This window comes from Marmota marmota, unplaced genomic scaffold (genome assembly GCF_001458135.2).
Source record: "Marmota marmota marmota unplaced genomic scaffold, marMar, whole genome shotgun sequence".
Taxonomy (NCBI): domain Eukaryota; kingdom Metazoa; phylum Chordata; class Mammalia; order Rodentia; family Sciuridae; genus Marmota; species Marmota marmota.
In genome coordinates, this window is record NW_025999900.1 from 58,473,199 (window position 1) to 58,498,692 (window position 25,494).

Genomic DNA, 25,494 nt, shown 5'->3' on the forward strand with positions numbered 1-25,494 from the left:
GGGTGGGGGCGTGGGGCAGGCTGGGGCCTGGGGGAGGGGCGCAGTGTCGTGGGTGGTGGCCGAGGAGGCATGAAATTGCTGCAGATGCTTCTACGGGGGAGTCCCTGCTGCCCGCAGCCTGAGATGAGCCCGCAAGGCAGGTCTCGATTAAGTGCCAGACAGGGGTCCTGCCTGGTCCTGCGTGAGAGTTGGGGGTGGAGCGTGGGCCTGAGGAGGGGGCGGGGTGGTGGGAGGGGGAGGCCACCACAGGGAGGAGGGGGCTTGGCCTTCTCTAAGTGCGGCAATTGCCTCCGTGCGCAAGTGAAAACCTCGTTGGCAGCGCGTGGTGTGGGAGTTGGGCAGACGGGGATGCCACCCCAGCAGCACCACTTGTAGCTGGTCACCTTGGGCCAGTGGCTTGACCTCTCTGAGCCTCAGCTGCAAGAAGAGGGCAGCAGACCCCAGAAGGCTCACTGAGCCCATTAGTGCCCGTCCCATCCCAGAAGCTCGGGCAATGCTCAGCCACCGGAACCGTGTCTCATTGCCCAGGACCCTGTTCAGGGCAGAGGGGTGCTGGAGTGGGGACACTCTGCATCCTGCTTTGGTGGCCTGAGGTGAAGGTTGGGTGTGGCCGCTCAAGAGACTCCAACAGCCTGTTCCGTCCCCCAGGTCAGCTCTGCGCCCCTCCTCGGAGCTGCCGGCCGCCAGCAGAGTCCACCCTCTTCATGGAAAGCCCCAGGCCGTGGCCCCCTGGTGATGGCATCCGACAATGACGTGAAGATGTTGCTGAACTTTGTGAACCTGGCCTCCAGCGACATCAAGGCGGCCCTGGACAAGTCCGCGCCCTGCCGCCGCTCCGTGGACCACCGCAAGTACCTGCAGAAGCAGCTCAAGCGCTTCTCCCAGAAGTGCTCGCGGCTCCCGCGGGGCCTTCCTGGCCGGGCCGCTGAGCCCCACCTGAAAAGGGGGCCCGAAGACCGGCCCGGGAGGCTGCCCCTCCACTCGGGCCCTGGTGCCAGCCCCGGCGGGGGAGGGGGCTGCAAGGAGAAGGCTCTGGGAAACCCCTGGAGGGAGGAGCGGCTTCCCAAGGAGCAGAGCCCCCAGGGGCAGACTCCCGAGGCTGCCAAGCCTGGCCAGGTGCCCATGAGGAAAAGACAGCTGCCCGCTTCCTTCTGGGAAGAGCCAAGGCCCACCCACAGCTGTCCCTTGGGGCTGGAGGGGGGACTGGGCCCCAGGGAGGGACCTCCCTACGAGAGTAAGAAAAGTTGCAAGGGCCTGGAGTCCTTGGGGCCTGAGACTGCCCCGGTGCCCATGTCCCCAAGGGCACTGGCTGACAAGGAGCCCCTCAAGATGCCCGGGGTCTCCCTGGTGGGCCGTGTGGATGCCTGGAGCTGCTGCCCCCTCCAGTACCATGGACAGCCCATGTACCCAGGCCCTCCAGGGGCCCTGCCCCACAGCCAGGTCCCCGGCCTGTGCCTGTGGAGGAAGAGCCCAGCCTCGCCCGGGGAGCTGGCTCACTTCTGCAAGGATGTGGAAGGCCCGGGGCAGAAGGTGCACAGACCGGTGGTCCTGAAGCCCATCCCCACCAAGCCGGCCGTGCCCCCGCCCATCTTCAACGTCTTCGGCTACCTCTAGCTGGGCTGGGAGGGACTCGGCCCCCTCCTCCAGATATCAGGGGCCCCAACGAGCTCTCCTTAGGAGGAGGGGGCTGGGCAGTGGCGTGGCCTCTGGGGCATTCCAAATACCCCTTCCCTTTGTGTGTGTGGGGCAGGGCAGGGCCGCACCGGTGGGGCTTCTCAGGCAGTCACCAGCCAGCCCTGCAGCCTTGGCAGCTGGGGGGCGGGCCCGGCGGGCCCCTCCCTGTCCGGCCCAGCAGATCATCCCCCTGACCCCTGGCTGACCATGGGCCCTTGCCCACCAGCATCGCAGATGCCAGTTTCACACCTGTCCACTGTGAGCCAGTGCCACTTGTTGTTCTGTTTGTTCTCTGTAAATATTAAGAAGGTTGAAAGAATAAAGGCATTTCTTTTGCAGTTTCCACATCGTGGGTGTCCTGAAGCTTGGCGGCCCCAGGCCTGGGAAGCCCTAGCTGTGCCGGGGCTGCGGGCTGCCTGCGGAGGCCAGCAGCCAGGGGAGGCCGGAACTGCAAGAGCCTCCACAGAGTCTGGGGATGGGCGCTGGGGCTGCGGGTCAGAGCACAGGAAGGAGGGCGGCGGAGGGCGGGGACCCCCAGGACGGGCTCTGAACCCACGTCAGAAGACAAGAGGCCGGGCAAGGCCAGACCTGGAGGGTCCCCGCTGCTCTGGGCCAGGGAAGCGGACTGCAGTCTGGCTCGCTATGGGCAGTCCCATGGCCAGAGAAGCCGGGCCCAACCATTCAGCCCCTTGAGGACAAAACAGGTGGTTTGACCAGACTGTCCCTGTTGTGAGCATAGCCTCGTGTTCTAAGTCCATGGGCAGAACAGAACAAACCCCCCAAACCAGACCCCAACCAAAACAGCAAGGCCACGACCTCTAGCAAACTCAGATCCCAGGTTCCCGCCGATTCCTGTCCTGGTCACCTCTCCATGGAACACAAGCCTTGTGCCTGTGCCGGCACAGAGGGCCACCAGTGGCCAGAGGTGGCCCTGGCTGACAGGACTCAACTAGTAGAGCCCCTGCTCACAGCCCAGAATCGCTCTGCTGCCCTGGCGTGGTCCTGTGGTGGACAGGGCTGGGCCTTCAGGATACGGAGCTGTCCAGTTGATCAAACAGGGTCATCAAACGGGGGCCAGAGGAGATGGTGGCACCTCGTCAGCAGTAGGATCCTGGCTGAGCTAACCCCTGCCATCTACGGCCTCCTCATCTGCAGCCCGTGGGCCTGGGTCAGGGCCTCCATACGGCTCTGAATCCCCTCAGCCAGCACGGGCTCCAGGATTAGGGCTGCGTCGGGCCCCTCTGACCCTCCAGGAGGCCACCGGAGGGCAGCTCGCTCACTGGGTGGTTTATATCTGATGGCCTCAGAAGACTTTGGAGCCATAGGTGCTGGCAAGATGGGGCAGAGTTTCTCTGAGTGATTATCTGATATTTGGGAGGTGGGAGGTTCTCAGCTGGACCTGCAGCCCCAGACTAAGGGGCCAGGATGAGGCATGTGCTTTCCTCTGCCCCCAAGCGTCATCACACAGGCCTTCTGAAGCCTGTTTGTGCCTCAGTCACCACCCCCAACCGTACAGCAAGGGGTTAAATCTTGCATTCCCAACCCTGTCATCTACCAGCTGTGTGATACTGGGCAAATTACTTAACCTCTCTGTGTTGAAATTTTCTCAACCAACCAAAAAAAATGAGATGGACCACAGGCCCAGTACACTGCACTGCACAGATCCCTAAAAACTGCACTGACCACAAGTCCCCTTCATACTTAAATGGTGGCGTCTAAAGGCCCTGCCATAGTAAATATCCAATCAGCCACACTCCCCAGAGTGCTGCCTGAGCCCAGTCCTGCTGAGGTTCTTGGCTGGAAACCAGCTTGTCCCCACTGGAGCTTGACTTTCCAGGGGACCCCTGCAAACCCATGCATCCGAAAGTCTGAGGCTTCATTTCTAAGACACAACCAGAGGCACAATGAACCCCCACATGGAAAGAAACTGGGGAACACACCTGCGTGCATCTGGGGAGGCTTTGCTATTTAAAAAAAAAAAAAAGGCAGCCACAGCCCCCGGCCAAGAGCACGTGAGGGGGCCGGGCCAGCAGGGCTCCTGCCTCTCAGCGTGGAGCCCACCGCAGGCTCAGCACGTCTGCTGAGTCGCTGCCCGCCTTCCAGGACAGGAAGGGTTCTGTGATGCTGTGTGACATCTCTGAGCCTGAAAACCCTCCTGGGCTGGGTCACGTGGCAGAGCCGGCCGTTCCTGCAGAGGGCAGAGGCTGTCAGTTCTTCTGAAGGAGAAAAGGCCAAATGAAGAACACAGGGACTCACCTGGGCACCAAGCAATTGGAACTGACCACTGGAGCAGGCCCCAGGCCAGGCCTTAGTCACTGGATTGTGGGCAGGAGGGAGCAGGGACCTTAGAAGGCCAGGGCTGGGCAGGGACCTCGGGAGGAGGCGGACCAGACCTCTGACCCAGTGATGGACAAGGATGACCCTGGTATATCCCAGCTCAGGGGACCAAACCCCTCCACTCGGGGCTGAGCTCCAGGTCCTACCCCTCCCACCCGGGTCCCCCACTCTAGCACCCTAGTCTCCTCAGAGAGGTGCCCCGTCCACCTGGACCTCTCAGGGAGCCGACTCTGGGCTACTGGCTGTCAGGATTCTCTGGACAGGACGACCTGGGCAGCAGGTGTTTGCCTAATGCCCACCCTGGCCCGAGTGCACCTAGCAGCTCAGCCTGGCCGTGATGGCCTCGCTCCGCCCCTGCACGGCCTCTGCTCAGGTTGACCGGCAGTCATCTGACGTGGGTCGGCAAGTCCTCTTCCAGTCGGGGTACCCAGGAGCTGAGCCTTACCAGCCGCTTCCCCCTGCGCCCCAGGGCTGAGATGCCCAGTCAGGGAGATGCCACGATTCCTCCAGCCACACGGGGAGCTGCAGCCCAGGGGCCTGTGTGTGTCCAGGCACGTCTCCTTCCTGCCCGGGCCTGTCTCCTACCAGTACACGAGGGCCCGGGCAGGATGTGGCTCTGGGCCCCGTCTGACCCGGGGCTGCGAAGTGCTGCTTCTCCTGGGATCTCCTGTCCATGGACACCCGTGTGTCTGAGCAGAAAGGCCACCAGGGGCCCCATGGCTCACTGTTCAGATGAGGGACCAGAGGAGCCAGCCAAACGGGGCTGGGCAGTGCTCACCCACAGGCCCAGCAGCTCACCTTCCAAAGGCCCAGAACTACCCCTGGCCTTGGTGAAGATCCCACCGGACCCCAGGCTGGCCGTTCCTGCCCTGCTGAGGCTGTGAGCACCCAGATGCGAGGCTTCAGCCCAGGTGCAGAGAGAACACTGAGGAGTTAGGGAGCTCCCATGAAGCCGGGCTGCGGGGTCTCGGCCCAGAGGCCCCTGAGAAAACCCCACGCCGGTGGCGAGCCTCATCCCCTCACCCGCCTCACCCCAAAGCCTGGCTCCCCCATGAGCCGCCAGGGCCAGGGCTCGCTCTCCCCAGGGCCTCCGCAAGGGCTGCGCCCGCCCGCCCTCCGTCCGGCACATCCACCACAGAGCCCGCCACGGATTCTTTTACTATCTCAACTTCTGCCGCAAAACAGGGGGCCAGGAGGCTCAGCCCTGGTGCCAGAAGACCTGTGGGCACCGACACCCTGATCCCGATGAAGCTCCCGTTTCCACAGCGACCCAACAGGACAGGAAAACCCACTGCGCCATGGGGTCCCTCCTGGTCAGTGAAAGATACACCTTCTTGGATGACATGTTCCCCGTGTCTTGTCCCCACCACTGCCTGGAGCGGGACTGAGGACCTCAGGCCTCAGGGGAGTCTGGTGAAAGGGACGTCGTCGCTGGGCAGGGTGACATGTGTGCAGCATTTATTGTACTCAGTGAAGCCCTCCAGACCGAGGGACCCCCTCCCTGGTCCTGGCCCTGCTCAGAGGTTGAGGTCAAGTCGGGGGTTACCCAAAGTGGTGGGGGGAGCACGGGGAATGCTCTGAAGCAAGGTCACCCCATCCCAGAGAGGCGAGCCCGTGCCTAGGAGTCCTCCAGCACAGTTCAGGTGGAGGCCAGGGGTCGCTATGGCCCCCACCTTCCCCGGACCCCCTCAAGTTCTGTCCAGGCTCCAGGATGGAGCCCGCCCCTCATTCCCAGTGGCAGAGAAGGTCTGGGCTCTACTCCACAGTCTGAAAACAGATGATTCTTCTCCGACTCTGGGTGCTGTGCTCTCTGCTCTGGACAAAGCTGGGGCACAGACCCGGCAAGACACGGTGGCTGTCCCAGCCGAGAGGGAGGCAACCTGCAGCCTTGTCCTGCCCCTGGTGCTCCTGGATGTGGGGACACCACCGTCCTGAGACTTGGAGAACATGTGCGAGGGGCCACTCGGCTTCCCAGGCCCTTACTGGGTGTTCTCGTATTTCAGGTATCTGATCAGTCTCCCTGGGAGGGGCAGCGTGTCCAGGAGTTTGATGCGATACTTGCCGATGGCCTTTCGAACCTGCAGCCGGCAAAGGTGAGCCAGGGGTCTCGGAGGTTCTGCAGAAAGGAGGGAAAGAGACGCTGGGTACCACCGACAGGGGTGTGCGTCTGCGCCTCTGGCCCAGGGAGGCCCTTGGGTGGCACAGCTAAGTGCGAGGGGTGTCTGCTTCTGTACCCCCGTCCCTACAACTGAGGAGACCTGGCAAAGTGCCTTCCGCTGTCACCCGCATGGATCTGCACTGCCCCAGGAAGTCAACAGGGTGAGTACTGCTGCCCCCATTGCACAGCTGAGGAAACTGAGGCTCAGTGAGGTTCTGGGCCTTACCCAGGAGGCTCTGGGATAACGCTGGCCTCTCCCTTGTCTTGAGCTCCTTCCTCTTCACACACAAGGAATCTGCTCTATGCCCTGAGGGCTCACAGTCCCACCAGGCTGCCCTCCAGTCTCCCTGGAAGGCCTCCGGCATCAGCTTCTCAGCTGGGAGGCGGGGTGGGGAGAGGCCGGGCAGGGACCATGCACCCAGTAATGGGCCATTTGTTTATTTGGGCACATGGAAGGTGTTTGGCAAATCAAAGAACGTACCACATTCATTAGCAAGCACTCGTGCCCCCTTGCCACCCACCGCAGACCCATAGCAGCCCAGGAGTTGTGAGAAGGCTCCACATCCAGTGGGGCCAGGTGGGGAGGAGCCAAAGGCGTCCCAAGACGGGAAGGCAGCAGGGGCCACGAGCTGCAGGTGGGGTGGGCGGAGGGTGTGGAGGGAGGGACTGAGGAGGCCTGGGGCCACGCACCACCTGGTACTCCTGGCCCACCCACCCACCCCTCTGCTCTCCCATGGGATGGATCCCGCCCTCTGCCGAGGCAGCACCTTCCCTGGGGAGGGAAGAAAAGACTCAGGTTGGGGTGGGACCCAAAGGAGCCCTGGGGGGGTGGGGGCTGTGAATCAATGCCCTGCTGCCCTTCAGGGCCTCCTCCGCCTCCTGTCCAGGATAATGAGGTCAGCATCAGAGGCTCCAACGCAAAAGCAGGCGGAGAGGGTCCTGCAGCGGGAGGTGGACCTGAACCCAGAGGTGCTGGTTTAGAGCTGTTGGTCCCCTGGGCTGACGCTAACAGAACATCAAGGGCCCTGGGGTAGGCTTAGCTGAGACACTGCCCCTCCCTGGGGAAGGCAGCCGGGCAGCAGGGGGGGACAGAGCCAGCGGGGCCCACGTCCAGACATGGACCGCTCCACCCTCTAGTGGCCAAGGATCAGGGTGCCAGCTGCCAGTTACTCAAGAGTCGAGGAAGGTTTGCTTTACACAGAGCTGTGCCTGGAGAGTGGCCGGTCACCGCCCTACCCTGCTGCTGCCGCAGTGGCTGTATCAGAGACATCAGCTCAAGTGCTCTTCGAGCAGCTGTGCTAATGGAAAACACTAGAGTCTGGGTTCACTGAGGGGCAGGATCAACAGAGAACTGGGGAGTCAGTGTCGGGGAGCTGAAGCAGCAGTCTCATGGGACAGGAGCAGCTGTGCGGAAGTGGCAATAGCCTGGTGGAGGTCAGACTGCATCACCTGATTGACAGACACCCGGCCAGAGCCCAAGACAGCTGAACTCCTCCGAGCAGATGTCCACGGCTGGCACCAATACTGCTTGTGACGCCTTACCTGCCCAGGTGAGTCCATAATGCCTAAGAAGGATTCTGGCCTCCCTGGACTGAGGAGGCAGGCAGGCTGACCCATCTAAACTGTACACATGAGCTGGACAGTGGCCAGACCCCATTTCCCTGTGCCAGAGCTGGGAGGGGCTGGGCTGTGAGCCTGCCCCAACTCCTCTGTTTGGGTGGGAGGAACCCTTGGCCACAACTATCCTGCTTGTGGCTGGTAAGGCTGGCTCCGAGCCCAGGGTCTGCTCCACGGCAGATCTGGGGCCACAGGTGATCTGTGGGCCAGCAGCACCGGCCCCCACCCAGAAGCCAGTGGAATGCACTGTCTCAGGCCCACCGGCTGCTGATTCCAGCGGCCTTCCTGACAGAGGCCCAGATGCTCAGGCGCACTGTCCAGTGGACACACCCCATCCCCATCCTCTCCTCCCCCTCCACACTGCCTCGGGCCCCAGAATGTGGCAACAGACTCCACAGCCCTCCTCAGGAGGCCAGACACTTCAAACAGCATGGGTGGATGTTGGTCAGACCCGGGTATGAATCCCTGCCCGCTACTACCTAGTGGGGTGACTTTGGCCCTGGTGACATCTCTGAGGCTTGGTTTTCTCATTTATCATCTAAGGCGGCACCAGCAACACACTGTAGGTGACAGGCAGCACAGTGCAGAGCCTGGCACTACCCATTGGTAGCAGTCACAGTCCCCAGTGGGGTGGGGACCTGCCAGCGGTGGCAGCAACAGCCCCTACCTGCCTTCTCCTTGATGATGGCCCAGTCCTCAAAGCTGTCGATGTGCTCCTTCAGTCGGGAGCAGAGCTGCACGTTGCCCACGTAGTCCAGGAGGACATCGATGATGGGCCCCGCCCAGCGGCTCACCTCTGGCGCAGATAGGACCTCGCAGAACTGAAAGGCAGCACACGTTCAGGGTCCCTGAGACCAGGAGGCAGCCGGTGCTCCCGGGCCAGGTCCACTTTGCAAACCTTTTCCCCTCAACACAGACCTCTCTCGACACAGGCCCCTAGCCTGCGAAGATGGGCACCTTAGGCAAATCACATGGTCTCTCTGAGCCTCAATTCCTTGTCTGCAAAATGGGTATATGCTGCCCATGTCAAGGGGATTTTTAAAAATTAGAATTCAGGTAACAGACACAGAAACTTCTTTGTATACAGTAGGCAGCCCATAAATGATGGTCACGAACCATTACAACAGGATGGCTCTTCATTTCCTTTTCATTTTACAGACTGGTTTAAACCAACATCACGCAGGTCCTACCTCTGGGACAGGGCTTTTCTGCCCTCTCCTAACCTCACTCCTGCCCTCTGGTTCCTGCCGCTCACCACCACATTCCAGGTGCCACTCTGCAGGGCTGATGAGCCTGGGTTGAGTTCCCTACCAACTCCTAGCTGCACTGCTGTCGTCTTAACTGTCCAAACACAGCAGAACAAAATAAGGATTTATTTCATCATCCAATGTGACCCACGAAGTTCTGCTGCCTCTGAAGGTGCTAACCGCCAACCCGCTGCCTCCCAAGGAGCTAACTACAAGTTTACACTCCTTCCAAGGCCCCTTAATCGCTAGTTCCCACCATCGCTCGAGCACTGACCACTAACCCACACTGCCTCCCACTCTCATGGGCCTCCATGCTCTGCTGCCCCTAACGCTGTCCACACTCTCGCCAAAGTGTGCTAACCACGAGTCTACACTGCTTCTAAAGTACGCTGACACCTGGCTCCACCACCTCCAAAGCACATGGACCGGCAGACCACCCCTGGACCCCACGATGCCCGCACACCTGGACCACGCTGGGCTCCTTGTCCACGGGCGCCTCGTAGAACCTGCCTGAGCGCTGCGGAGCCGGCGGGTGCGGGCCATTGCCGTACAGGCAGGAGAAGCAGGGCTCCCCGTTGCAGCCCAGGTCCATGAGGAACTTGAGCAGCGACAGGCACTTCATGGCGAACATGATGGTGGCGGGGAAGGAGGTGGGGTGCGTGGTGATGTAGGCGTCGATGTTGGCGCCGTGGTCCAGCAGCAGCTGCATGGTGCGCAGGCAGCCGTGGCGGATGGCCACCAGCAGTGGGTTGATGATGTCGCGGTTGGGGTCGGCGCCGGCCAGCAGCAGCAGCTCGGTGGCATACACATTATTGTTGACGACCGCGAAGTAGAGCGCGGAGGTGCGGCGGTCCTCGTAGAGGCGCGCGCGCTCGGGTGCCAGCGGCGTGTTCACGTCGAAGCGCGCGTCCAGCAAAGCCTCCAGCACTGCGTCGTGGTTGCGCTCTGCTGCCAGGTGCAGTGGACTGATGCCGCTCCGGCGCACGCGCGTGCGACTTGTCACTGGCAACAGCATTTGCACGATTCTGCGGGCGGGCAGGGCAGGCGTGGGTCACTGGGTGGCCGGCAGGTCAGGCAACCCCGCCAGCAGAGGGCACCGAGGGGCAATCAGGCTCATGACTACCACTTTGGGGGCAAAGGGGGTTGTCTCTTTCTGTCCCCGTTTTGTAGATAGGGAAACTGAGGCTCAGAGAGCTTCAACCATCTTCTCTAATTCACAGCCAGGAAGGGGTGGAGCTGGCTTCAAACCCAGAACCCTTGCCTTCCAAAGTCTGGGTTCTTAAAAAAAAACACCTCAGCCAGGCTAGACTGTGGCCCAGGAATCTCCCACTGACTTGTTTCAGGCTAAGGGATGGGGTTGCCCATTCCCAGCCCAATAATCTGGAGGAATTGACTGGCGGTCCCCAAACCTAGTGAACGTCCAGGCTACTCCCTGCAGGAGGCAGCAGAGCCTCATGGTAAAGTCCCTGTGTCGCGGGGCAGGACACCCAGGAAATTTGGTTTGATCTTTACGAAAACACATGAATCACATCTCGTCATTCCCACTCTGCAAATGAGAAAAGCCAAGGCTCAGAGAGGTTAAGGGGCCTGCTCGGCCACACAGAGAAGGCAAACCAGGGGTTGTGCCCTCCCTCTGGCTCCAGGCTCAACTGTCCTGCCTCAGGCCCTGGAGAAGCCAGGGGTCCTGAGGGACAGGAGAGAACATACTTATCTGACCCAACCACTCCTGCCCCAGGCTGGTTAGCCAGCTGTGTCCCCAGATCCTCTCTCCCTCCTATGAGATTCAATGCCTCCTCCCCTGAAGCTGACCCCAGCTTCCCCCAGCTTGCCTTTGACCTGGGGAGCCCAGTGGGCCACTGCTAAGGCTGGTGCTCCCTGCAATGGGACCCAGACACTGATCTCAACCCTCTGACTCCTTTAATCTCTGAAGTCCTCCCAACAGCCCTTCTAGATGAGGAGATGAAGCCCATAGAGGGTATTCGACTTCCCCAAGGTCACACAGCCAGATAGTGGGGGGCCAGGATTTGAACCCTGAGGCCAGCTCTTAACCCCTCCCCTGCTTCTGATAGAGCAATCAGAGTGACAGCTGATATATCTCAGGGTTTTGATCTTCACAATGAGTGAACTTACCTGCCTGGTTTCCCTTCACCGAAGCCCTGTGGGGTGGCCGGAGAGCAGACTGTGGACTTCTTTTGAGCCGCTGTGGCTCAGAGAGCTTAATAAAAAGGCATGCAATAGCTCTCGGGGCTCAACCCCAGGACCCCTTGACTTGGCACTCTTCCCCTAAACCCCTGCTGCCCCCAAGAACAAGCATCTGCCACCGATATGATTCCAGACCCTAATCTGTCCAGTCGGGGCTGATAGGTGACATCACAGCCCTGTGTGCTGTTCCAAGAGGTGGCCGTGAGGGAGGGAGGGAGCAGGTGCCACCAGGCTGGTTCCCACGCCTCTCCTCCTCTTGGCACAGGGAATCTCTCTGGCTTCCTGGAAATCTGATGCCAGCAGCCTCCTGCTGGGATCTCAGTGGAAAGTATTATTATTGTCAGTGACACTGTGTTTGGCTAAAATCTGCCTCTTAAACCTCAAAAGAAAATCCACACACCCTGGGGGGCTAATTGCCTCCTAATTTTTATTTGTGCAGGCCCTGGAGGCCTGACCTTGCTCTGCAGAGGTGCTGGTCAAAGGCAGGGCTGGGGCCTCGCCCTGGACCACGGCCATGGCCAATAAATGCTCTGTAACAGCCGTGACAGGCCCAGGCACTGCCCCGGGGCTGCAGGCCTGCTATCCTGCTATCCTGGCAGGTCCCAGTGGGTCCCCAGCAAGCCCCTGCAGAAACAAGTACAAGACGTGCCGCCTCTGGCCCCAGAAGGGTTGTCGCAATAACATAGTGAATCACCGGGTTGCTGTGCGCTTCCGCAGGACTTGCCAACCAGGAGATAAATGTGCGGGACCCGCAGCCCCCGCCCGCATTGCCCGGAGACTAAGCCTAGGCGCGGGCGGAAAGGGTGAGGGCAGAAGGTGGGGGGCAAAGCCGGCGGAATGGAGGTGCCCGCAGGCTAGGCCTTCCCAGGGTGCCTACTCTGCACTGTGGAGAGTGGCTCCACGGGCAGCCCACTGGGCCTGGCCAATCCTGTCCCCCAGTGCATTTTGTGAATCACAGGGGGCAGGAAGGCAAGGGGATGACCCCCCAAAAGGCTGGAGTCATTGTACCTCTCCCAGTGGCAGGTGCTAGGATCAGCTTGCTGTCACTGAAATGCTCCCTTATGGAGAGAAAGCATGTGACCCTTGCCCATAGAACCCTAGGTGTTTGGGAGGCCTGGCTTCCTCCCTCCCCAGGCAGGAGCTGCACCCCCCGGCCCAGCTCTGTTGGCAGAACAGGCCTGCCTGGGGCTGTATCTAGGAGCAGCTCGGCTGGCCCTGCCGTCCAGACCGCTGGGCCTTGTTCTGAGACTCCCTCCATCACTAACAGAACCCCCTCTCCTTGCCCCTGACCTTGATCTCTGCCAAGAGTTCTAGCTGCCCAAGGCTGCAGCCTTCACGCGCGGCCTGTCCTGGGCTCCGCATCTTGCCTGAGTCCAGCCCAGGAGCAGGGAATAGATGAGGGATTTGGGCCATCGCAGGCTGTTTTTAGCAGTGTGGAATCCAGTGTGGGCAGCAAGGAAACTGGGGGTCCCAGAAATAGGTGGCCCTGGGTGACCAACCAGCTCTGCCTCTCAGCAGTGGGCCATCCCAGCCATGTCACTTAACCTCCCTGAACCATGCTTATACAGAGGGGCACTTAATCATAATAATGGTGATGGTGGTGACAAGGCTGATGGCTTCAGCTACCTTTCCTTGAGCCCCTACGGCTGTGAATACTTCCCTCTCCCAATAACTGTGATCATCATATTGCTGAGCATTCCCCCTGACTGCTTTATACATCTACCTTGCTTAACCCTCAAATGACCCCGTGAGATAAGTATGAATTCTTCCTGACAACCCAGCAAGGCGGGGTGGCCATGCCCCGATTACAGGACACAATGTAATCATCTCTTCCGCCAAGGCCCCTATCTAGGGGGGCAAAATGAGATCTCCCCCTCTGTGGGATGAGTGCACACACAGGTGGTGGGCTGGGCTGGGGCTCAGTGGTGGAGCACTTGCCTAGCACGTATGAGGCGCTGGGTTCAGTTCTCAGCACCGCATACAAATAAGTGAATAAAATAAAGGTTCATCAACATCTTTAAAAAGGAAGAAGAAGAAGTAGTGGCTGCCAGTATGCCGACAGTCCCAGCCCTCTGCACCCAATATGACAAGCTCTGGGTCACCAGGATATGTGGTCTGACCTTCGTCAGCATTTGCTGTCAGTGTGACAGGTGAACTTGACTTTCATGTGGGAAGCAGCTGCCCCACCGGTACAGTTGAGCTGCTCAGACAACCAGCCCCAGGTTTGTGTGTATGAAAGAAAGAATGTTTGAAAACAAGAGATCAGAGGGAAGCCTCAAATGCAAGTTTACATTTTCTACTGGCCATAAATGCAAAGATCCTGGTTCTCCGCACCCCCACCCCCTCACCAGCTGCAGAGTTAGCCAGGCAGCTTTAGAAACCCTGAAGTCCCAACCAAAGCCCAGATGGCTACACCAGAGCCTCTGAGAACGGGCTGGGGCATGGGGTTTGCAGAAACGCAGGGTCCCCTGAGCAGCTACGCCCGAGAATCGCCTCGGTCTGGGGGATCTTGCGGGGTCTGCTCTTGTCTAACTCACACACTTTCTGTCTTTGGTGTTGCTCTCTGATTCCACAAGCTGTCTTTGCCAAACTAGAAGTGAAAACAGGAAAAAGTGCCCCTTGGAGGTGACTAAGACATTGGGGTCTTAAGGACTTCTGTCTCAGCCATGCCCGAATGTCACGCCCTCATGTTCAGTGTGTGCTGAAGAGCAGGCGCATCTGGCAGACGGCCCCAGCCTCCTGGCCCCACTCCAGGTGGTGACGGTAGGGGGCAGGGAGTTTTGGCAGGTGGCTGGCTGTGGAATGCCTATGGAATGTCACACCAGATCCCCAAGCAGCCTATGGGAGGTGGCCGTGGAGAGGGCCTTTAACGCCACATGCCCGGGTGGAGTGAGAAGCCCGGGCTTGCTGGCCACAGCCCTGCCAGGTGGCAGAAGCTGCTGGGCACCCAGCTTTAACCCTTTGTTGGGCAGCCTTCAAAACATGGGTCGGTGTGCGGGGAAGGAGCAGGGCTCCGAGGTCAGCACCCTCCTGGCGTCTTTGCTTCTGTCTCTGGGGTGCCGATCCCCTTACTCCCATGCCCCTCCGCCCAGTGAAGACGGCCGACACCCCTACACACAGCCTGTTCTCCTCTTCTCCCTGCCTAGAGGACCCGGGGTGTGGCCCAAAGCCCCTGGGCCCCGAGATGGGACTTCAGGTGGGAATTTTTTGTCGTTGTAAACTGACCAGTACGATAAATGTTGGCTTTTAAAATAAATTCACAAAAGTTAACAATTCAATTAAAGAAAGACATTTAGCTATGAGAACACGTCTGAAGTCGAGGAGAAAGGCCACGCGGGACCTCAGCTGAGGACACGCTGGCCACGGAAGGTGCCTGGCCCGGTGGGATTCAGTCCCAGCCTGGCTGTGGCTCGCCGTGGGGCAAGTGCGCTCTTATTGCTGTGGCCGCCGCACCAGGTGGCCGCTGCCTGCTTGCTAACAGTGGGGGCGTCCCTCCTGTGGGAAGGGTGCCCTCCCGCGGCCCTCCCCGTGGCCCTCTGGGGGTGAGCGGGGTTGGCCGGGCTGACCTGTAGTTGCCCTTCCTGGAGGCGATGTGCAGGGGCAGCAAGCCGTCCTTGTTGGCCTTGTTGGCGTCGGCGCCCTGGGACAGCAGGAAGGCCACCACGTCCTCGTGCTCGTTCTTGCAGGCCTCGTACAGGGCCGAGGCGCTGTCGCTGGCCTGCGTGTTGATGTCAGCGCCTGGAGAGAGAGCAGGTCCGGAGTGATCAGGGCGGCCCCTGCTCGACGTGGCGGCCACGACCACGTGGGGAGGAGGGGTGGGCTCTGGACCCGGCTCCCCTGGGCAGCTCCCCAGCCGTCCGCCTGGTGGGCCCGGCCGAGCCGACTGTGCCTGAGGTGGCCTGACCGAGCACCTGGGTGCCGGGCACTGGTAGCAGCCGCGCCCTCCCTCTGAGTCCCCACGGGTGGGAGCTTGGCGCTGTCCCTGGTTTCCCACCCTGGGGGGAGTGCTAGCCCAGGGCAGCGAGGCAGTCTCCGCAGGCCACCTGGCTCCGACGTGCGGAGCTGAACTTGAAACTTGGTGGTCCGATGGCAGAGGCCACGCTCTTGACCCTCACTCCATCTGAGAGGCCCGGCTCTGCCCTGAGAGAGGCCTCACGATCCTGGCTGAGCAGAGCTTCTCAGAGAGGGGACCCTAATAACCATATGGCATTTGTTTTTAATCTGCCAGAAATAAAGATAAGTGGCTTTCTCTCTCCTCCTAAGAAGTCCCTGAGCCACGCCGACAGGAGGGACAGGGGCAATGGATTCAGCTCAACCTCCCACACCCTCTGCATCTCCTGGGGTGAGGCACAGAACGCCGTGTACATGATTTTTCTGATTTCTCGGCAAAAAGAGGATTTGTCAGTCTTTCCTTGTTCCGGAAGGAGATGGCCCTGCGTGAGCCTGACGAGTCCCTGAGGGCTGAGATCAAAGGCTGCGGGAACCGCAGCTGCCTTCCTGCACGGGCTGCTTATCTCAGGCTTTCTGGTGACTTTGTTTTCAACTATGTGGGGTCCTTCTCTGGTCCAGTGGAAAGAGGGAGGCTTTGGTGACAGACGAGGACCAGCTCACGTTTCTGTGTCATGGTTTCTGAGCCCCATGGCCGCAGGCAGCCCTTAGGAGCCTCAGTTTACCATCTGTGGACCAGAATATCAGTCCTACCTCTCTGGTCACCGCAGGAAGTGAGGCATTTTATGTAAGTGCGGCTCTCGGCACACAGGACCCGAGAAGGCGCCCATCAACGCCACCTGTCCAGGACAAGGGTCCTGAGCAGAGGCTGCCCTGCCCTCCCTGCCGAGGGAGAGGCCCCAGGCCCTCAAAGCCAGGCTCCCTGTACGAGGCCTGCGTCCCGCCAGCCAGCCTCCTGCTCACACAGAAAAATATTTGGAATGAGACATGGACTCAGCCCACCAAGGGGACAGCCCCTGCCCGCTGTGTCCGCAGGACACCTGGGCAGGTGTTTGCAGTTAGCGGGCTCGCCCTTCCCCGCCGAGCACCCTGCCCTCTGCCCGGCCTCCTGGCCTGGGCCTCAAGTCCCTTTGTTCTCACGCTGGTCTGTCCAGAATCGTCCCTGGCTGCGGGGAGGTGGCTCGTGTCTGTTTTCCCAACTGCTCAGGCACGTGCTGAGGACAGGGACCTCCTCTGGACTCAGGCCGCCATGCTGTGGCGAGTCTAAGCGGAGGGTCAGATGGACACGGGTCAGAATCCAGGCTCTGACGGGGACCTGTTGTTTAACCCCTTCACGCCCCAGTCTCCTGCGTATTAGATGTGGACACTGCTGAGCTCCTAATCTTCCGCTTAGCAGAGTGTCTGGCACCCAGCAGGGGCGCAGCAAAGGACTCCAGGCCAGCCCCAGGGAATGCAGAACCTCTGGCCTCTGTGTCGACCTGGGGGGCAGAACCCTTCCCATGGAGAGGAGAAAGAACTGCCCTGGTCTCAGGGACTTCATAATGTAGGCAGAAATGCTTTAGTTTCTCCCATGAAGAGTTTTCTTAGGCAAAGAAGGCAGAGAACCTGGGTTCAAATCCCAGCTCTGCCACTAATTTGCTGTGTGACCTAAGAAAAAAATCACTTTCCCATCCTGGTCCTTGGCTACATCTGCAAAGTAAAGAGGTGACCTCAGTGTTGTCTAAAGTTCTTTTCTGACCTCGAAGTGCGGCTACGTGGTGGAAAAAGGAGGGGGCGGGGTGTCAGGAGTCCAGGAATCCGGCTAGTTCTACAGCTAAGTCTGCTATTGACTATAGATAGGTCACCTCCCCTTTCTAGGCCACAGAGAAAAATGGGGATGTTGGGCTGGGGAGACGGCAGATGTCACCCCCACGGTGCCCGGGCCTAAATGCAGATATCACCAGTGGCCCCCGCAGGACTTGGACACGGCCTCGGAGTCCTTCTTAACACCGCCCTCCACAGAGACACCGTGGGTGACAAGCGGATGACCCCTCCACTGTCCCCCGCCGGCTCGTCCCTGAGGTCCTTCCCAGCAGGGGCCCTTGGCTACTCACCGTGCTTGGCCAGGAACCTCAGGGCCTCCAGCTGCCCACTCTGCGCGGCCACGAACAAGGGGGTGATGCCGTAGGCGTTCTTGGCCTCCACCTTGGCGCCCCCGCCCACCAGGATCTCCATGACCTCCAGGTCGTTGCGGGACACCGACTCGTGCAGCGCCGTCCAGCCCCGGTTGCAGCGGTGGTTGGTGTCCGCCCTGTGCTGCACCAGGATCCGCACGGCCTCCGCGTTCTTGCGCTCGCAGGCTGTGCCCGGGGACAAGCAAGACGGTCAGGGGCCCTGGCAGGACCCGGCCAGGCGGCTCCGTCTGTCCCCTCACTCACTCACCGGCCAGTCACTCAACCAAGAGCCACTGGATCTGCCAAACCCCAGCCCCTGTGCCGAACCCAGGATGTGCAGTTAACAGGGGTACGGAGCCGGCGCTTAGGTCACACAGACAGGAAGTGGCAGAATTAGAACCAGGCAGTCAGGTCTGGAATCTGTCCCCCTGAATATTTCAGGACGTGCCTCCCTCGTCGCCCCTTCCAGGGTCACCTGCTCCAGTCCTCCACATCACCGAGGCGAGGCGGACCTTTCCAGATGGGGAGTGGCTGTTCCTGCTCAAAGCCCGCCCTCAAAGCCTCCTACCTCTGAGCCCAGCTCCTCTCCTCAACCTGTTCCACCTGCCCCTTAAGCCACACCCGTCTTTGGACTCCAAATGCACCCCGGGGCTCTGGCCAGATTCTCACCATGGAGCCGTAGGTTCAAGCTGGGGTCACCCCGGTGCTTGTCCACATTGACCCCCCGGGGCCCCCCTGGGTCAGAGGTGGAGAGGGGCACAGGGGCTGCCGGTGCTGTGTCCAAGCAGGACCACGCTGCCCACCTCTCCAAGCCTCAGTGTCCTGCAGAGGGTCGAGACTCCCTGGGAGGATGCTGGGGGGGGGGCACTTGAGGCACTAGCAAGAGGCGTGGCCTATGGCAGGACGGGGCCAGGAAACTGCCTGGGACTTAGGGCTCCTGGGAGCTCTGCCTGGGACAGCTGTGGAGCCCACCCGGGCCCCCCAGGCTCTAGGGCAGACACACCCACCGCAGGTCCTCGCCCACCCAGTTACCTGCCACCCAGTTCCCGCCACCCACAGAATGTCCCCAGTGCTGGGAAGTCAGGGATCAGTACTCCTCAACACACAGAGGCCTGTGGTTTGCAAGACACCACTGGCTGTGAGTGGGTCCCTGTGAGCTAGACACTCCAGAGTGCAGCACCTGCTGGCACCCAGCTCCCAGGTCCACCCCTCCCTCGCTGGCTGTGTGATCCTGGGCAACTTGCCTCACCACTCTGTGCCTTAGATCCTCATCGGCAAAGTGGGGGTGTGGCAGTGCCCCTCTTGAACATGGATGGACACGAAGGCTGGGGAAAACAGAGCAGTGCCAGGCACACGGTGAGCCCTTGGCAAATGTCAGCTATTAAACTTCTGGGACTTTGACTCTGGGTGCTGCTAGGGCAGCCAGCGAATGTCCTCGGGTGATGATGTACTGAGCAAGCCCAGAGGGTTTATTTTTCTTGAACACACCTCCCCTGCCCTCCCCCGCCCCTCCCCCACTGCCCTCCCCCACCCTCCCTCCTCTCCCTCCCCCTCCCCCCTCCCCTGGGGGTCTTCATTGCTCCTGCTGGGTTGTAGCCCTACCTGGGCCAGCGCACAGGCATGGCCCATGTCTTCTCAACTCTGAGCCTCGAACGGCATAAACGATGCAGCCCAGAGAGGCCTGCCCCCGTCAGAGGGGCCACGGAGGGGCCGCGCCCTGAGGGAAGCAGGCTACTCCGTTGCCCACCCAGCTCCGGGGCTCTGCCTCAGAGAAGCCCGCCCGGCTCACCTTTGTAGAGCGGAGTCTCTCGGGACTTGTTGGAAATGTCAGGCTCGGCCCCGGCCTGGAGCAGCGAGAGGACGCAGTCCAAGTGTGACCTGCATGTGGCCAGGTACAGGGCCGTTTCCTCCTGCAGGGTGCGCTGGTCCAGGGCCCCCGGGTACGCTGGGGAGGGCAGACCAGGAGCTCATGAGAGGGAACCATCCTGGTCTCCTCCCCATTCCAAGGCCCAGCTGCATGGCCTCCTCTGAAATTTGCCAACCCCAGAAGACTTCTGCCTCGCCTATCTCAGGGTTGCTCCTGCTTCCTGGTGGTGCAGATGCAGCTCAGACGCCACCTCCTCCTGGAAGCCTTCCCTGGTTGAACGGCCCCCTCACCCCCAGCAGTGGGCCTGTCCTGCCTGTGCACTCCCACCGGCCATTACTGGAGACCCAGCTTCCCCTGCAGCGTTTCTGAGTGTGGTGGGCTTTCAGAGGTCTGGGCTGCTTGAGGGCAGAGGTGACTCCTGCCTGCAGGTGTCACCCCCTGTGAGTCTGGCTCTGAGGAAGATGGGGCTCGGAGAGGAGGCGAGAGTGGCCGAGGGTCGCACAGCTGGTGAGAGGCAGCCTTGGCAGAGCAGAGGCACAGCTGTGGGGTTTTATACCAAATCAGCCCCTGGAACATTCTGGAACAAGCTGGCAGCGGTCTGCCCCAAAGTCAGCCCTCCCTCATTCCTTTTCTAGGAATCAGGCTCCCGGGTCTTGGGAGCCCTGGTGGAAGGGCAGCCGGGGGTGACTTGGGGACTTCAGCCTGCCTCTGCCCCCCGGGAGCCCCTCACCTCGCTGCAGGACCTGCAGGCAGCCCAGCTGGCCGTAGTAGGCGGCCTCGTGCAGGGGAAGCCAGCCCTCCCCGTTGGGCTCCGCCAGGTTCTTCCCGTCCTTGATCATGGCCTCCAGGCCCTCCTTGTCACCCTCCTTGATGGCCTTCAGCACGGGGTCCACAGCCCTGAGAGAGCAGGAAGCAGCCAGGCCTCAGGTGCGGCCAGAGGCAGGGCCCAGTGAGGAGTCCCTCAGTCCTGGGTCCCAGCTGGTTCTGGGACAGGGCTGAGCCCCCTGCAGCCCAGTGCTACAGGAGACTCAGGGGACCTCTCACCCCTGTGCATTCTACGGCTGACGCTAGTTCACACCAAGGGCCTTCTACCAAGAGGACGCAGCAGAGCACCAGCCTGGGCTATCCACCCACACCCACATATCTAGCCACTGAGAAACTCAATACCCCCAGGATCAGCAAACTGGAAGTCCTCAGGAGGCAAAACTGAGGACCACAGAGACTCCAGGGGTAACGGGAAGAGCACCTCTGCTTGGCTTTCTCAGGTCCCCCGTTCACTCACTCATTCATTCCCTGAGTGAGGACCACCACGGCTGAGACCCCCAGATCCTCTTCTGGGTCGGGTTCTGCATACATAGCCCCATTCCCCAGATGGAGCAGGTGAGGCCGGAGGCCAGCCTTGTGCCTAGGTGCCTTCCGCTTCGGATGGGCTCTGAGGGTCTCCAGCACCAGCTCTGCCCCCTCCCGGAGCTTCCTGCCGTGTGAGCTGCACTTCCTCCTGACTCTCAGCCTCTGCGTTATTAATAGCGCGAGGGCACTGGCTGAGATAGAGACCCAGCAAGGACGGTGGGAAACTGACCAGATAAGTCCTGGAGTCCCCATCAACACTGTCACTGCCACCTGATGAGTCCACTTAGGCAAGGACAGAGCAGCCCCCCTTTGACCTCAGGAAAAGTCCCAGTTGGGTATGTGGCTCTGCTGAATCAAAAGGGATGGGGAGGGGGCCGGCTGGTCTCATGGGAGGGGGCGCAGCGAGCCCCCAGGACCTGCCGCCCAGCACGGGTCTCATGTGTCTCTCTACTTGCAGTCATGGACCTTGGAGCCCTCAGTGCCAGACATGGACGGCTCCTCGGTGAGCTCAGACAAGGTCCCTGCCCGAGTGGGGCAGCTGCTGGGGTGTCAGGTCACCAGAGACTAGCGAGCTGCACAGGACCCTAGAGGTCACCTTGACTTCGTCACTTTGACTTCTCCAACCCAGTCCTCCAGAGAGGGAGCCTCCGAGGGACAGCCCCTCTCTGGCAGTCACGCAGGAAGTAGCAATCTGCTGGAGAACGGAGCTGGGCTTCTCCTCCCCAAACTGCCAGACCCTCCCGGGGCACCGGGGAGCAGCGGGTGCCGGGTCTGGAGAGGCTGGGAAGGAGAGCGGGAGGCGCCGGCTGCCTCTTCCCCTCCCGGCAACACCACTGAGCACAGAAGTGCGGGTACCAGGGGCGGCGCCCCTCTTTTGCTTTGAGCGGCTTCTACCAGGGGGAGCAGGGGGAAGGAGACAAGCTCTCTCTCTCCTCCTGTGGCTCCAACGATTTCTGGGGTTTAGCACCTGGCACTCGGAGGAAGACAGCAAGGCAAAACGGAGGCTGCAGGTCTGGGTGCTTTGGATGTGCTCAGAGGACCCCAGAGGTGGCGGCAGAATGTGAGACAGAGTGACAAACAGAAGGTGCAGCTGGCTCCTGGGCTCCCCCTCCCTGCTCCTCTGGGACTCTGGGGTTCTGAGGCCATCTCCCCAGCCCCCTCTGGCTGGGGCCCCAGATTCAGAGCCCTACCGGCCCCTCCAGCACACACACCTCATTCTGGGGGCGTCTCCAAAGGATCCATCCCAAGCACAGTCAGGGGGCCAGTTCCTGCAGGACAGCAGCCTGCGGCCACCAAGCCCAGCTCAGAAGGAGCAGCTAGGGGCCACACGTAGGTGGGTTTGCCTGCAAGGTGCCCCATGGTGCCGTGTCTTCCTGGGGGCTTCAAACCTGCTCCCCTCCCCACCTTCCCTGACACCCCGGCTGGGGTGTGGGCGTGGCACTGGTCTGGGGCCGGGCAGGGGCACTTACGCCAGCTGGGAGGTCTTGAGGCTGTTGTATTTCTGCATGACCCCTTGGAACAAGCCCATGGGGGGCCGGGCCGGGGGGTTCTCGGGCGGCGCTGAGGACCTGGAGGGAGCAGAGCAGGAATGAAAGAGCGAAAAGTATTCTGCATAGGAGAAGCGGGTCATGGCCGGAGGCAGGACGGGACGGAGGGAGAGGCTGAGTGACAGACAGACACAGGGCTCTGAACCAAAGCAGATGGCCGGGTCCTCTCTGTGTGCTGGACACAGCTGCTGTGTCTCTGGATTATTTTTGGCCCTTGGAGGAAGCCCTGGGAGATTTAAATGACCATATAAGACAACAATGAGGTTAACCTCACCCACTCCCGCCACCCCCTCCCCAGCCAACCAGCGGCAGATATGAAGCAAGGTGACGTTCTTCACCAGGAGGAGGTGACAAGTGGTCAGTGCAAGTCCTAGGTTGAAAGGGGCTCAGGGAGCAGGCCAGGCGGATCCCCATGGAGCTGGACAAGAGATTCATGGGCAAACAAGGGGGCAGGGAGCCCACGCTGAGAATCAGACCAGGTGTGCCCCTCACCCCGACCTTGTGGGCTCATCCGGCAAAGACCATGCCCAGGGTCAGGAGCTGGACGTCCAGAGGCTACAGGAGGAAGGTGCACACAGGGGAAGGTCCTTGGGGCTGGGCTGGGAGGCAGATGAACAGGTTCAACCCCGGGCACTGCAGCCACAGAAGCTGGGACTGGATCATCTTCTCTGTGCCTTATTTCCCCGCTAATAAAGTAGTGCAAGAGTAACCCCTGTCTGGAGGACTGGCGAGGCCTGCCCTGGTGACCTGTGTGAAGTACAAGGGACGGGGCTCCCCCGGACAGCCATTCACTTGACCATTATGTCACCTCTCAGAGCCTCGGTTCCCCACCACACTGGGCTGTCACAAGGGCAGGAAGGAGGTGTGGCAGCCACTCCATGACCCGGGTTGGCCTGAGATTGTGAGAAGGGGGTAGGGGGTCCCTGATCACCCCTCCTGGGGGTCAGCCCTGACACCCTGGGTACCCAGCAGGGACACCTGGGGAAAGGGCTGTCTCTGGGACTGGGGAGGACATCACTCTATGAATGAACGGCTCCCCATGGGCCACAGTGATGGTGACCTCCGGAAGGGCCCATGCTCCCCGAGGCCAGGCCAGAACCTGCAGATTCCCCGGGCCTCTGAGCAGGGACAGGCCTTGGTGCCAGGGAGGTGGCCTGCTGGGGGTCTGCAGACCCTCCTCGTCCCATCATTCCTCTACCTCCTCCTCTGCCTCCTCCCATCACTCCCACCCCCTGCACAGGCTGGGCAGGACACATGCCAGGTTCACTCACTAACCCCAAAGGTGGGTACCGAGCGGCTGCTTCCACAGACAAGGGAGCCGAGGCTCTGAGAGTGTGGGTTACTGGCTGGGGTCACGCACAGCAGGTAGGTGGACAGAGCCAGGCTCAGGTGGGCTCTAGGGCAGCCCCTCCTCCAAGCGCCTGCCCTTCCCTGCCTCCCCTCCCCTGCTCCGTGGCTGCACTAACAGGCCTGGGCTGTGAATGGGGCTCCACGGCTCTCTGTGCCTCAGTGGCAGAATGCAGGGTGGGGCTGAAGCGCCAGATGGAGGCTTCCTGTGCCCGCAGGACAGCAGAGAAGCTCGGTGTGTCACGCAAACCCAGAGCCACCATCCCAGGCCAGGACCTGCAAGTTCTGGCCTGGTCCTCCCCCCCACAGGGCCCTGGGGCTGCTGGCCTGGAGTCGCCTGAACTGGCTGCAGACCTAGGCAGGTGACAGAGCCCTGAACCAGGCCACTTCTGCATTCAGCAGCCCTGTGGTCTTGACAAAGCCCTGGGCTCCCTGGGTGTGCTTTTGATTACTAAAATGTTTTCAGCAGGATGAGAAGCACTGATAAAACCCTGCCACGCTATCCTAACACTGGGACCTCTGTCTCCCTATAACAACAGCAAGGAGAGTGGCAGCAGCGGGGAGTTGGGGTGATGGAGGTTCTGCCTCACGGTCTCTGATGGAGGCAGAGGTGCCTTGTTCCCGTTCTGCAGACAGGAAACCATAAACTGAGTCCAATTCAACAACGGCTTCCCAGCTCCGGCTTGGTCCCAAGCCTTGTGCCTGGGCTAAGTAGACAGATCACTAAGTCACATCTTTCTGTGGATCCTCAAGACGATCAGAGGCCAGCGGGGTGGAGACCAGGACAGACACAGCCACAGCACCGCAGGAGGGATCAAGACCGGAAGGCTTGTTTGGGAAGTACTAAAACTGGGGTGCATGAGCTGGTTTGGGGGGCCAGGCAGGATGGCTACCCAGAGCCCACAGACCTGTGAATCTCAGACTGGATGGGAGTCCAGGCCCCCAGTCGAGTTTCGTGCTCTTTTGGGCCAGGACGGGAGGCCCCGCTTCCCCCCCAGGGCAGGGGAATTCCCAGCAGAGCGAAGGGCAGGCTGAGTCATCAAGGGTGAGAGGAGCCTGGCCTGGGCGGGCGGGATGTGGCTGCAGGTCGTGCCCTGGAAGAGGCCCAGGTGGGACCCTGTCTCCCTCCGACACTGAGCAAGCAGCAGGGCTGCAGTCTCCCTGCTGGGTCCCCATGTGCCCCTGGGTCTTTACCCTCCAGGCCTCGGGCAGGGACCCCTCAGGTGCGGGGCAGACCCGGCCCATCGCTAGCACACAGCAAGGCAGTGGTTTGGCTGGAGTGGTTGGCGGCTGTGCACGTATCAGCCCAAGCAAGTTCCTGCTTCAGATTTTCCTCCTTTTTCTTAGAAATGTAGCCTTAAATAAAATGAAGAAGTTTAAAGACCGCAAAGACCCAGCTTCCTGGGCCCTCTGAGTGGTCTCTTCATGGACTTGCTTCCTGGAACGTGGACCCTGCTCACCCTGCATGTTGGGAGCGAGGTCGGCCTCTCAGGGAGCCCTGGCGACCCGAGTTTGACAAGTGACTCCTGCGCACGTTTCAAACCTGGTCCCGCCACACTGTGGTAGGGCAGAAGCCACCTGGGAAATGACTTTGAAAGGGAGCATCTATCTTGGGAGGGGGTGCTGACCCGACTTTCTTTTCTAGGATCCCAGAGACTCCGTTCCTATAATTATCACAAGATGATAACTACAGGCCTAAGAATCCTTATTGGCTTCAAGGTGCTTTTATTTCCAAAGAACATCCATTAGGTGTGTATAATGAGGCTAAGCACCGAGGACAAAAGGGTACAGTATCTGCTCGCTGTCTCCAAGAGGGTCACAGGTAGTTGGGGACACTCTCAGGAGACCTTCCCAGGGTGACAGGGGAGTTGGCCTCTGAAGCAGAGGCAGTGCGGGCTGGTGCCCCAGGTACTCACAGAGGAGGCAGGCGAAGGTCAAACCAAGCTGTCCCCATATTTGGTGCTCCTAAGAGTCCTGCACTGTACCTGGGGCTGTAGCTCAGCACTTGCCTCTGTGTGGGGCCCTGGGTTTGATGCCCAGCACCACG

General features: G+C 60.7%; 2 protein-coding genes and 1 long non-coding RNA gene across 5 annotated transcripts in view; 2 read left to right on the plus strand and 1 right to left on the minus strand.

Annotated features, from left to right (window-relative positions):
• The first annotated feature begins 608 nt into the window (after window positions 1–608).
• Window positions 609–2,387, plus strand: Fam181a (family with sequence similarity 181 member A). Its single transcript, XM_015489670.2, has one exon. It carries the CDS (start codon window positions 736–738, stop codon window positions 1,612–1,614), a length of 879 nt encoding a protein of 292 aa, XP_015345156.1. The 5' UTR covers window positions 609–735; the 3' UTR covers window positions 1,615–2,387.
• Window positions 2,388–5,452: 3,065 nt separating this feature from the next.
• Asb2 (ankyrin repeat and SOCS box containing 2) overlaps window positions 5,453–25,494 on the minus strand; it is a 34,779-nt gene continuing 14,737 nt past the window's right edge. The window contains exons 3-10 of one of the 3 annotated variants that reach the window (XM_015495075.2): window positions 22,023–22,121; window positions 19,934–20,100; window positions 19,126–19,281; window positions 17,277–17,522; window positions 14,802–14,973; window positions 9,497–10,058; window positions 8,454–8,607; window positions 5,453–6,127 (exon numbers count right to left, since the gene is read on the minus strand). In XM_015495075.2, coding sequence (XP_015350561.1) covers window positions 5,991–6,127; window positions 8,454–8,607; window positions 9,497–10,058; window positions 14,802–14,973; window positions 17,277–17,522; window positions 19,126–19,281; window positions 19,934–20,100; window positions 22,023–22,121 — 1,693 coding nt within the window. In that variant the 3' untranslated portion in view covers window positions 5,453–5,990. Of the gene's footprint in view, window positions 6,128–8,453; window positions 8,608–9,496; window positions 10,059–14,801; window positions 14,974–17,276; window positions 17,523–19,125; window positions 19,282–19,933; window positions 20,101–20,449; window positions 20,806–22,022; window positions 22,122–25,494 lie in introns of those variants that run through there. The other 2 variants (XM_048799246.1, XM_048799247.1) reach the window with 2 other exon arrangements.
• Window positions 20,761–25,155, plus strand: LOC125615347. The gene is made up of 3 exons (XR_007345952.1): window positions 20,761–20,888; window positions 21,011–21,886; window positions 24,795–25,155. It is a non-coding gene; the product is annotated as an uncharacterized LOC125615347 (long non-coding RNA).